Raw genomic sequence first — 13,058 nt, 5'->3', positions numbered from 1 at the left:
CACATAGAATTCAAGGTGATGGAGCAATACTAATGCATTATAACATCCTAGAGCTAATAGAAAGTCCACCCAGTTTTTTGTTTCTTTTGCCCTAACAGGATGGGGACAGCCGTTAGTAAATACACCTTATTTAATTGGCTAGCAGACTGTATCTCTTTTACTTAGTCATGGCTCTGACATGACCCTCCAGGGTCAGCCCAGCCAGGGCATGAGTTGGTAGCCCACCTAAGATCAGCCTCCACTGAGGAGATAGGCAAAGCTGCATTGAGGATATCAGTCCACACATTCACATCTCGCTATTGTGTCAGGGGCGTATCTGAGGTTCGGCGGTAGGGGGGCAGGGGCTAGAGTGAGGGGGCACATTATAGCCCCCCCGGCCGCCGCCCCCCCTACTGCCGTCAACCCTCCCCCTCCTACCGCCGTCAACCCTTTCCCCGCCTACCGCCGTCACCTACCCCCGAGGTCCGCTTCCTTCTGCCGGTTTTTTTAAATATTGCTTCAGCTGGTGGGGGACCCCAACCCCCGCCAGCCCAGCCGAGGTCTTGTTTAAGTTCTTCATCCTCGTGCTGGGAAAGCTGCATCCTTCCAGTTGGACAGAGTCTGACGTCGCAGCACGTTGACGTCCTGCACGTACAGCGTGCTGCGACGTCAGACTCCGTCCAACTGGAAGGATGCAGCTTTCATAGCATGAGGATGAAGAACTTAAACAAGACCTCGGCTGGGCTGGCGGGGGTTGGGGTCCCCCGCCAGCTGAAGCAATATTTTAAAAAAACGGCAGAAGGAAGCGGACCTCGGGGGTAGGTGACGGCGGCAGGCTGGGGAGGGTTAACGGCAGTAGGGGGGTCCAGGGTGAAATCTGCGGGGGCCCAGGCCCCTGTGGCCCCACGCAGATACGCCCCTGGTCTAGATCCAGATTCCTGACATGACAGTTGGTTTGGTCAGTCAGTCTTTCAGAATTTGTTTAGGGTCTAGAATCCAATCCCCCCTCACCCTGTCCTTTTTTTCTTCAGTTCCAGTCAGATTGTTCTTTAAAAAAAAAAATCTAAAATGTTAACATAGAGATTTTTTTATTTTTTATTTTCTTTTTTGGTTTGGCTTTAGTCTGTTGCAGGCCTTGTTTTTCAAACAGCAGGGCACACATTCTCACATACCCACCCATCTCCCCTAGGAGTTGAATTCTGTCAGCTGTGTTATTAGACAACCCTGGACTCATGCGGTGATGGTGGGCAGGAAGGTGCACACATGCGCGGGGCAGGTTTCCAAAAGCTTCACAAAAAAGAATGCTGGGGAGCATCTCCACACCGGGCTCTGTCAGATGATGTCACCCATATGTGGGAATGTGTCCCGTTGTCTTCAGAGAACACGTGCTGCAGATGAGTATTTTTCGCTTTTTTGGAGTAACAGAGAGATTCTCATCTCCACCAGTGCTGACCTTCCAGCAACCACCAACTCTGCAGCAAAAATTAGTGAAAAGCAGTCTCCTAACAGAAGCTTAAAATGAAGAAAATGGCATGAGTCTACAATATACCAATATATGCAAATTGTTCGAGTAGGTATCACAAGACCCCTCGGTTACCTTCAGAGAAAACCATTTAACATAAGGGGGTCTCATGCATGCTGTTACTCAAATGTAGAATACATTATTTCATGGGAAGAAGTGTGCTGTGTTTGCAAGACAGGCCAGATGTTAGACAAGAATCAACTCACACAGGCACCACATCAAACACCACAAAGCAGTAAACTAGAGAGACTGAGATCATATGCCTGCATACCCTGGCTTAGTAGTGAGGTTCATTCCTGTCACAGTATGCACAAAACTAACCCATTTGGAGAAATTGCCCTGAGACAAAGCAAGGCGACATCTCTGTGGGTGAGCACTGGTCCTTAACCGTGCATTGCATCATTCATCTTATGGTCAGAATACTAAGAGGAAGTGTTAAAACAATCCAGGTACGTAAGACGTTTGAAGTTAAGATAAAATATTTCAACGCTACCAAGAAAGGACTTTAAAACGATCTTAGTTTCCTATTGCACTATAAACCCTATACTGCTTTGTCACCTTCTTATCGTCAATCCATCTCTCTCTGTTTTACATCTATACCTGGAAGGCTTTTCTGTTTCACTTAAATGCTGTTGTCCTCTTTTGCTCATACTGTTCTGACCTGAAAAAGGAAGGTTCTGACTCTTGAAAGCTAGCAAAAAACTATGGCATTATTATTCTTTTTTAAATTCTATTAATAGTTTTATTCTAAATTCAAGCCCAAGTAAGAGAGAATCTCTGCTTAGAAAATGGTTGAGTACTTAGAATAAGGTCAATAAAGGAAGAAATCAATCCCCCCCCCCCCCCCCCCCGCTAAGGTATGGAACATTAATGATTTGGGAATGGCTACTTGAAGGGGTTACGCTTGCTGTCCAGACAGAAAAAACACCCTTGACTACACTAAAGTGAATGGTGAGTCAGCTTATCTTGTGCAGGCTTCCTCTCTGCTGCTGGGAGTATCCATTTTGTGCTGAATCGGCCACAGAGCCATGATGGGAACAAGTTCGGCCTGTTGTGGAAATGTGGAGACCTCCTGATTTCAGAGTGCTGTGCTGCTATTGTCACAAGGTGGGTGTTTCTGGGTAGCAGGGAGGCTCTGTTCAATGTAAGCTGCTTGGTGTGCTGGAGTCTAAAACATCCTGCCCAGCCCAAGGGGGTTCTTTCACCCTGAATTTTACCCATGAGTTCCCTTTCAAAAATTTGTTTGCTGGCATCAGGAATTTCTCTTGTACATATTGTGTGGTCATTTGTTTCTTTAGTTTGAGTAGGTAGTCCAGGCTGACATTTAGGTAGATTAGAAAGTTCAGTTCGAATTGTGGATGATAGGGAAGCATTGTTATCAAGCATGCTATTCTGTATTGTAGATTAGAATGAAGAAAGCCCGGCAGTGAATGACAAGTCTTTGCAGAATCTCATTAAGAGAATACAGTCTTCTGCGAAAAGAAAGGAAAAACTAAGTGAATGATGCTTTGGTTTCACAGATATTCTTATGCTATAGTTGGAATCAACTTGACAGAGATGGCCTACAGCTTACTCAAGAGTGGCACTCTGAAATCTCATTTGTATAACCTGGTACCTGGAGTCCCACAGTTGGAACATTTCCACCAGTTTTACTGTGAGTATTATCTTTTATATGAATTTGCAACAAACAAGATTTATCTATCTAAGTTGGACCCTTTTTCTCAATCTTCAAATATGTTGGAGATATTAACCAACATGATTGATTTTGCTTGACATTAATTTATTCTCCTTTTGCTGTCCACATCGGTCCAGATGTGTGGCTTTACACTCTTCTATGTATTTCGGGGTACAAGGCCCCAGACTCCAGGATATCTGTACTCTAGTGAGAAAGATATCTAGTGAGAAATCGGTCAGTTCTTTCTCTTGTTGTTTTTAATTTCTGCTCCGTAGACCATATATGTCATAGACAAATGAATTGACTGACAGGCAATAACATTCATAACATGTGCGGATGAAAGCTCTCAAAACTTAGCAATGATTTCCTATATACTGTGGCACATAATCCATAACCTTCTTTATAAACTGAAGTGTCTGAAAAAGAACGTTTGTTAGGAATTATAAAAAAAGGAATGGAGAACAAAACTGAGAATATTGTAATGCCTTTCTATCGCTCCATGATGTGACTGCACTTTGGATATTTTTACAGTTTTGGTCACGGAATTAGAAGAGGTAATGACATAGTGAATGCAATTATGGAGTTGACGATGTAAACCTCAAAAGCAAGGACTTCTATTTTATTTTCATTTTTTTTTCTTTTTGTTTTGGAGAAGTGGAAGCTGAATTTTGGGATTTCTACTATTTCTATTGCTGAAATAAAGTTGCGGTATATTGTTAAAAACAAAAACGAAGAGGTACAGAGAAGGACAATGAAAATGATAAAGGGTTTGGGATGATTTCCCCATGAGGAAAGGCTAAGGAAGCTAGGGCTCATCAGCTTGGAGAAGAGACAGCTGAGGGAAGATATGATAGGGATCCACAAAATACTGAGTAGAGTGGAACAGGTAGACGTGAATCACATTTTTACTCTTTCCAAAAATACAAGGACTAGGGGAGATGCATTGAAGCTACTAAGTAGTAAATTTAAAACAAATTGGAGAAAATATTTCTTCACTCAACGTGTAGTTAAACTCTGGAATTTGTAGCCAGAGAATTTGGTAAGAACAGTTAGCTTAGCAAGGTTTAAAAAAAGGTTTGGACAAGTTCCTAGAAGAAAAGTCCATAAGCCATTATTAGATGGACTTGGGAAAATCCACTGCTTATTCCTGGGATAAACAGCATAAAATCTGTTTTTACTCTTTTGGGATCTTGCCAGGTACTTGTGACCTGGTTTGGCCACTGTTGTAAACAGGATGCTGGGCTTGATGGGCTTTGTCTGTCTCATCTGGTCGCTTGTAGCTGACAACTTCATATTGGAGTCCAAAGAATTAAACCAACCAACAGACAAAAAAAAAAACCCAAAACAAATGATCATCTGTGACTTTCTAAGTCATAAACTGGTAGGGCCCAATATTCAGAAAATGTCGAGCTCCTAAGTTTATGTTCCCAGGTTAGCCTTTTGTGGGGTCCTTTTATTAAGGACCACTAATGGTTAGCGTGCGCTAAATGAAAAGCCCGTTGTATTCCTGTGGGCTTATCATTTAGCACACCTTCTTCCCTATTTGCAGCCAAACGTTTTAGGTGAAAACTCATCTTAATTTAGGAGCTTAAAAGTTATGATCATAAATTAGGCTCCTAGATCTAGGTAAACAAATGGAGGGCCTACATTTGTGAGCATAGTACTGATGAATGCCGGAACATACCGGAATGCTGATGAATGCTGGAACATCACAACCCTCTTGCCACCCACTTTTTATGCTTTTAAATTTAAGACTACAGTGAAATTTTTGAGTAAAATTTTATAAGCCCTAGTAAATTTTCAGAGAGGCCAATTTAGGAACATAACTCTCAAAGTTCAGATCATAAGTCCTTTAAATATTGAGCCCATAGTGTATATATCTGCACCACAGTAATACTTTGTTAAATCACTCAGATGGATACAAAAAGGTACCCTCAAAGTCAAAAATATAGAGATTGGCCACTCTAGGGGCCATGTCAGTCCCTGTGACCTTACCATGTACTGCCAAACACAAACAAGGTGTCCCTAGGCGGTTTACAATACCAAAAGAAGCAAGTGAAAGGAAATACAATATTCAGAAGAAACAGAGAATGAGTCGTGCAGAAAAGTGGAATCTGAGATAGAGGAAAGTATATTTGCCAGTGGAGCTTGCAAATAGTGTCCAAGTCTGATAATGTGCTATCTTGAATAGAGCTAAACAAGAATGTCACTGGTAACACCAAACCAATGCTCCAGGGGAGAGCAATCCTTTTTATTACCTCCGTGAAAACATTTAATGAAGCACTGGGCATTCGGTAGTTCAGGATTCGGGGCTCTTAAGATAAGTTCTTTTTTTGTGACTTACATCTACTACTACTACTTAACATTTCTAAAGCGCTACTAGGGTTACGCAGCGCTATACAATTTAACATAGAAGGACAGTCCCTGCTCAAAGAGCTTACAATCTAAAGGACACGTGAACAGTCAGTCTGATAGTTGGGTCTGCAGACTGGAACAGTCAAATTGGGGCATAACTCTCTTTAGTATAGCTAGCCATTTTTGGTTGGAGTTAAGACTTAAATTTTGTTTGAGCACATCACTATACATGAATAGTGGAGGTTGTTGACAAAAGGAAGGAATCTAACTCCCCTCCCCCCCCCCCCCAAATCTGCCAACACTTGCTATATTACTATTGCTGCAGCCTGACTTTTTTGTTTGCTGCCGTTCTGCATGCAAACAAGGGGATGGTGGTGAACCAGGAAATTGGGCTGTGGTGGTGTTAAAAACAGCAGGAACAGCTAATTTCAACTGTCAGGAACCTGGGGGGGGGGGGGAGGGGGGTGATGGAAAATGCTTCCCTGCATGGTGTGTACTACGGATAGACTGTTTCAGTTCTCTGAGGTGGGACTTTTTACACTGGACCAGAACTCATGGGAAAATCAACCCCTGGTGCAGGCAAGTATTATTATTGGGGTCCTGCCCCAAAACAATTTGCTCACAACATCTTACTAAAGTAAAATGCTGTTTTCAGTTTTAGCAACTGTACGTACAGATCGTAAAATAGACTGTAACCTCTTAAATCTAAAAATTAACCCCTCAATATTTTTATTTTATTTATTTGTAGCATTTGTATCCCACATTTTCCCACCGATTTGCAGGCTCAATGTGGCTTACATTTGCCGTAATGGCGGTTGCCATTTCCGGGTAACAGAAATACAAATGGTATTGTGTTAGGTGCAGACATATTTTATTTTAGTTACATTTGTACCCCGCGCTTTCCCACTCATGGCAGGCTCAATGCGGCAGGCAATGGAGGGTTAAGTGACTTGCCCAGAGTCACAAGGAGCTGCCTTTGCCGGGAATCGAACTCAGTTCCTCAGTTCCCCAGGACCAAAGTCCACCACCCTAACCAATAGGCCACTCCTCCACTACATACATGGTAACATACATGGAACATAACATATATGGAACAGAATTACAAATGGTATTGCGTTAGGTGCAGACATACATGGTAACATAACATATATGGAACAGATCATGGTGTGTATGTGTGTGTGTGTGTATGTATATATATATATATATATATATATACACACACACATACACACACACATATATATATATATATATATATATATATATATATATATATATATACCGTGTGCATACATACATGGTAAAGCAGAATACATTATGGTATTACATGAAGGTTCCTGAGTAATAAATTGGATTCTAACATAAATTAGGTCATTGACTATAGAGAGACCCTATTCGACATAAGGTTTAAGGTGGTAGTGCTAGACATAGGCGTAGTTTGTTTCATTTGGGGGGGCAAAGAATGGGTGGAGCATATTAGCATATCATTTGCATATATACATATGAAAATGAATATGCTAATATGGAGGAAGGAATTGAAATTTACAGGCAAAATATCACAGATGCATATTTCAAAAAGCTGACACATTTCAATTAATAAATTATGAATAAAATACTTTTATCTACCTTTGTTGTCTGATCATTTAGTTTTTCTATTCGCTTTGGTCCCAGTGTCTTCTTTCCAGTAGGCTTCCCTCTGCTCCCCACCCTCCCAGTCCCATCCATCTCTTGCTCCTTCCCTCTGCTCCCCACCCCTCCCAGTCCCATCCATCTTCTGTTCCTTCCCTCTGCTCACCATCCCTCCGTCCCATCCATCTTCTGCTCCTTCCCTCTGCTGTGCCTGACCTCTCCCAATCCCATCCATCTGCTCCCCACCCCTCGCAGTCCCATCCATCTCTTGCTCCTTCCCTCTGCTCCCCACCCCTCCCAGTCCCATCCATCTTCTGTTCCTTCCCTCTGCTCACCATCCCTCCGTCCCATCCATCTTCTGCTCCTTCCCTCTGCTGTGCCTGACCTCTCCCAATCCCATCCATCTCCTGGTCCATCCCTCTGCTCCCCACCCCTCCCAGTCCCATCCATCTCTTGCTCCTTCCCTCTGCTCCCCCCCCCTCCCCCGCGAGGTCCAAGATGGTGACTTTGTTTACCCCCTCTCTTCCTCCCTCCCTCCGGCGCAGACAACAGTCTTCAGCTTTTTCAGCGTTCCTGGCAGCGGTAGCGATGTACACGCTGCCTTCGGTCTGCCCCGGAAACCTTCTCTTCAAGTTCCTGTTCCCACCTATGCGGGAACAGGAACTTGAAGAGAAGGCTTTGGGGCAGAGCCGAAGGCAGCGTGTACATCGCTACCGCTGCCAGGAACGCTGAAAAAGACTGCTGCCTGTGCCGGAGGGAGGGAGGAAGAGAGAGGGGTAGACGGACACACTCCTCTCCGTCCGCTTGGCTTCCCTGCCCTCTCTGTCTGCGTCTCGCCTTCCTCTGACGTCAGAGGAAGGCGGGACGCAGACAGAGAGGGCAGGGAAGCCAAGCAGATGGAGAGGAGCGCGTGCCTGCATGTGTTTTTTTTTTTTTAACTAATGGCGCGGTGGCGCCTCGTCGTCGTTTGGGGGGGGCATTGCCCCCCCTCGCCCCCCCAGTCTACGCCTATGGTGCTAGATCATTAATAGCAAAGAGGTTAAACAATCATGTGGTAAGATTTCGGTTTTGTATAGATCGTGTACAGTGTTATTATTTAGTATTTAAGATGGATGTTTATTGTATCTGAAAAATCTACCACTTAGCTGGTTGAGAGGTATGCGTATGTCAAAATGATTTGAAAAGAGAAATGAAATGTGGGGAAAGGGCTCGTATCTTACATCTTGTTTCTTCTGACAGGTTATCTGATGTACGAGTTTGACAAGTTTTGGTTCCAAGAAGAGCCGGAAAGCATTATGCTGTTCAACCAATACCGGGAGAAGTTTCACAACCGCATCAAAGGACTTTTAAGTGACCAGAATGTAGTTCTTACCTTAAAAAAAGCAAACTGACGGCTTCTGAATCCTGCACCACTTTGCACACTTGCGTTTAGCCTTGTGACAGAATTTTCACACGTGTTTAATCAAAAAAAAAAAGCTTTAATGTAATTATGTTTCTGGTTTTTTTTTTGAAAAGCTTATGTTTTAAGAAGGCTCGTGGACAATCAGTGTTTGCTTCTCTTGTAATTATTCGGTAGGTTCGTGCGTTTACTGCCTGAAATCTCAGTTGCTAGTTGGTTTCTTCAGCTGTGTATCTCTCATGACTGATGGTGAGAAACACCAAATCAAAAGGGATGCAGAAAATGCCTTAGGATCAAGAAAACCGGCAGCTATGAATTTTTACTTAAGTTTTTTTTTTGCATTTTTTAAAAACTTAAGTGAAATAATATTTAAGAAACCTGCTGCTGCCAGCACCAGAAAGAGCAAAGTTGGTCAACAGGCCTGTGTTTTCAAAATATACACAGTTAGGTGAACTTTCTGAGGTACTATTAGCAAGGCTTCCACTGTTGCATTCTCTAATTAATTGTGATTCACAATCATCAAAAGGAAGTCCAACTGTTTACAGGGTAGCACTATTAGAGCCGAGAGTTTTCTGCTTGGAAAGGGCTATCCCTTTTTTAACAAAAATATTTTTATTAGACAATCTAAAGTGTTCTTTACCTCAGTGTAAAGAGTCTCAGAACACGCAAGTCCTTTGTTTTTGTTTTGACTTTAGCATTTCGTTCTTTGACACATTTCTAGTCTGGGTAGATGTTGAAAACTAGTGCCTAGCATTAGTTTCATAAACTTTATGCATTATACTTTCATTGTCTTTAGTGCCTTTGATTTTTATCCCATTTCAGTCCATTTCTGAAGAGCATGATGGTTAACTGGAGTGTCCCTGACTGTTTTGTGGCTCTTACTCATTTGCTTTTGCAGGGGGTGAAAGCTTTGTGAGCATTGATTCACCTACAGAATTCCAAAGTTTTGCTTTGGTATCTTTAGCAGAGCATAATGCAATGCATTTGATCAGAAGACATCTGATTGTAGTTATTCAGACTAAAGCATAAGGCGGTGGTCCCATATGGATTGGCGCCCCAAAGAGGATCATATCAGTGGATGGGTTCACAGAAAAAGGGTTCTTCCTCCTCCCTTTGGACCTCTACTGTGACCTATACCAGTTAGTGTTAGGCCTGTGAGTCAGTGAATATTTATAGGCCCAGCATCCTCCTCCTTCTACATAAGTATTGCCATACTGGGGAAAGACCAAAGGTCCATCAAGCCCAGCATTCTGTTTCCAACAGTGGCCAATCCAGGTCACAAATACCTGGCAAGATCCCCAAAAAGTGCAAAACATTTTATATTGCTTATCATAGAAATAAGCAGTGGATTTTCCCCAAGTCCAATTTAATAATGGTCTCGGGACTTTTCCTTTAGGAAGACATACAAACCTTTTTTGAACTCCGCTAAGCTAACCGCCTTTACCACATTCTCTGGCAACGAATTCCAGAGTTTAATTACACGTTGAGTGAAGAAAAATTTTCTCCGATTCGTTTTAAATTTACTACATTGTAGCTTCATCACATGCCCCCTAGTCCTAGTATTTTTGGAAAGCGTAAACAGACGCTTCACATCTACCCGTTCAACTCCACTCATTATTTTATAGACCTCTATCATATCTCCCCTCAGCCGCCTTTTCTCCAAGCTGAAGAGCCCTAGCCGCTTTAGCCTTTCCTCATAGGGAAGTCATCCCATTCCCTTTATCCTGTTAGGTACTGGAGTCAGTGATTGCACCCTGACAACAGGACTCTGTGCTGACTGCAATAGGCGTTGGAACAGGGGAACCACAGGTACCATGGTACTCCTTTCCCCCCACCCAGTGGTCTCCAGTATCGGCATCTATCTATCTTCCTCCCCCTCCTTCGTGAACAGTTGATTTACTTACCTAACCCTCCTCCAGAACAGTGATGCAACAATCTGCATAACTGCAGTAGCATTGCAGTCAGCCGACATAGGACCCCAAGCATCTGTGCATGTTCAAGGCCTGCTGGTTTCTTCCCTCTCCAAAACATGACGTTCAGAGGGGAGAGGGGGCAGGAGCAAGCAAGCTTTAAGCATGTGCAGATGCTCAGAGCCCCACACCAGCTAGCCGCAATGCCTATTTTTTAATGCACATTGCAACGTCACTGCCCAGGGGGAGGAAGGTAATAAAATCGACAGCTCCACAGGGAGGGGGTGGGGAAGGAAGAAGAAAGATGCTGGACATCATGGGGTGGGGGTGAGGAGAGAGATACTGAAGAGGGAAGAAGGGGAGAAATGCTGGACACCATGGGGGAGGGGGGATTGAGAGGTAGAGGAGAGAAATGCTGGATACCAAGTGTGGAGATGGGGGTTAAAAGGTAGGGAAGGAAAGAAACGATGGATACCATGTATGTGAGGGATGGTAGGTAAAGGAAGAGAAAATACTGAGGTTGGGGGTGGAGCTTAGGTTACCCCAGACAACAAGATGTTCTGCTGCTATTGTTGCCACCACTTCTGCTGCCTTCCTGCTTAGGATGAGTGAGAGGGGAGTAGCTCTCTGTTTTGATTAGTCATCATCTGGGGCAGGGGCGTATCTGCGTGGGGCCTCAGGGGCCTGGGCCCCCGCAGATTTCGCCCTGGACCCCCCTACCGCTGCCAACCCTCCCCCTCCGTTGCTGTCGCCAACCTTCGCTGGCGGGGGACCCCAACCCCCGCCAGCCGAGGTCCGCGTCCTCCTGCCGCTGCCGGCTGCCTGTAAAGGAATTCCGTCAGCTGGCGGGGGACCCCCAACCCCCGCCAGCCAAGCCGAGGTCCTTTCATTTCTAAAGCTGGCGCCGAAAGTTTCTTCTGAGTCTGACGTCGCTGCACGGTGTACGTGCAGGACGTCAGACTCAGAAACAGAATGAGCTTCATTCTGTTTCTGAGTCTGACGGAATTATTTTACTGGCAGCGGCAGGAGGACGCGGACCTCGGCTGGCGGGGGTTGGGGTCCCCCGCCAGCGAAGGTAGGCGACAGCAACGGCGGGGGGGATCGGCAATGGCAGCTGCTGGGGGGAGGGGGATCGGCAATGGCGGCGGTGGCGGGGGGGCGGCTATAATGTGCCCCCTCACTCTGGCCCTGGCCCCCCCTACCGCCGCAGTTCAGATACGCCCCTGAGTCTGGGGTTACGTGAATTTTCAAGTGCTAAAATGCGGTCATACTGCATTTCAGTCCATTGTGCTTCCTAGGTATAACTAAATATCTTTTTTGATGTCAAGGAGTCATTGAAAGCAAATTTATTATGCTGATTACGTACTCATTAAAACCTCAGCATATCTGAATACCTAAAGTATAGTGTACAAGAGTTCTTGAAAAGTTGTTTTTCTTTTTAAGTTAAAACAAAAAAAAAATTGGAAAAAGTTTTTTAAACAAACTTTTCCTTGAAAGTTAATGAGCATTAATTGCAGGCCAGTCTCTTCCTAGTCTGTTTTGATTAGCTTGTGTGTTGAGTGTTGGTCAAAAGGATTAAAGAGGGATTGTCCTTTCTTTTAAAAATTGGGGAAATTGTAATATTTTCATGTTTTAGATTTTTTTAGGTGTGAAAGTCTTCTCCATTTTTCATTTATTTCCTTGGTGCCAGAGTTTAAGCATTTCTGGCTTGAGGTGTACTGCTGGCAGTGGAAGAGGGATTTTTTTTCGCCAATCTTGGGGACCCTTTAACCAAACAGCGGTAAAAGGTAGCCTTCGCATGCCCTTAAGTGGGTCATTCCCACATGCTAAGGCCATTTTTACCGCTGGGGTAAAATGACTGAAATTCCTAATTTTGTTATTAATGGTCACATGCTAATTTCACCATTGGCACATGGCCTTTAAACCAGATTAGTGTGTGAGCCCTTTCAGCCAGTGGTGTACTGTGTGCCTGAGTGGGCCGGGGCCCACCCACTTAGAGCTCAGGCCCACCCAACAGTAGCACACGTTTAGCGGTAGCTGGTGGGGATCTCAAGCTCCGCCAGCTGAAGACTTCCCCCTGATGGTAACGAAAATGCTACTCTCCGTGATACTGGCACCTGTGCATGCTCAGTTTTCAGCGCGTGCCTGCTGCAGACTGCCAAGGTGGAAAGAAGCATTTTCCTGCCAGCTGAGATATATTTTGAGTGGTGGGGGTAGGGGGGGGGGGGGGAGAATACTTGATACCCACCCACTTCTTGCCTAGGCCCACCCAAAATCTGTTGTCTGGCTACGCCCCTGCTTTCAGCCACCCATTATGTAGGCGGTAAGGGCATACGCGCTAATCGGTTAGTGTTCAGTTGTGTAGCTGTAGTAACCGGTTAGCACAGAACATGCCCTCTCTCCACCCCCCAGACATGCCCCTTGCACAGAAAAGTATATATTGTTTAGCATGTACATAGTTTGCATACTTGGCAAAATTACCCCAGGATGCCTCACCATTTTTTGCTGTGGTAAGCAGCTTTGTAAAAGGGCCCCTTGGTTTTTTCTATATTTACAATCTTGTTTTTTTGTTTTGTTTTGTTTTTTTAA

General features: G+C 44.3%; 1 protein-coding gene across 1 annotated transcript in view; it reads left to right on the top strand.

Annotated features, from left to right (window-relative positions):
- Positions 1–8,692, top strand: part of LOC115459574 (ELMO domain-containing protein 2-like) — a 78,882-nt gene extending 70,190 nt beyond the window's left edge. Inside the window, exons 8-9 of the mRNA XM_030189385.1 lie at positions 3,022–3,155; positions 8,400–8,692. Coding sequence (XP_030045245.1) covers positions 3,022–3,155; positions 8,400–8,551 — 286 coding nt within the window. The 3' untranslated portion in view covers positions 8,552–8,692. The remainder of the gene's footprint in view (positions 1–3,021; positions 3,156–8,399) is intronic.
- Positions 8,693–13,058: the final 4,366 nt, after the last annotated feature.

The sequence above is a fragment of the Microcaecilia unicolor genome, unplaced genomic scaffold, assembly GCF_901765095.1.
Source record: "Microcaecilia unicolor unplaced genomic scaffold, aMicUni1.1, whole genome shotgun sequence".
Taxonomy (NCBI): Eukaryota; Metazoa; Chordata; class Amphibia; order Gymnophiona; family Siphonopidae; genus Microcaecilia; species Microcaecilia unicolor.
This window is presented reverse-complemented; position numbering and strand designations above follow the sequence as displayed.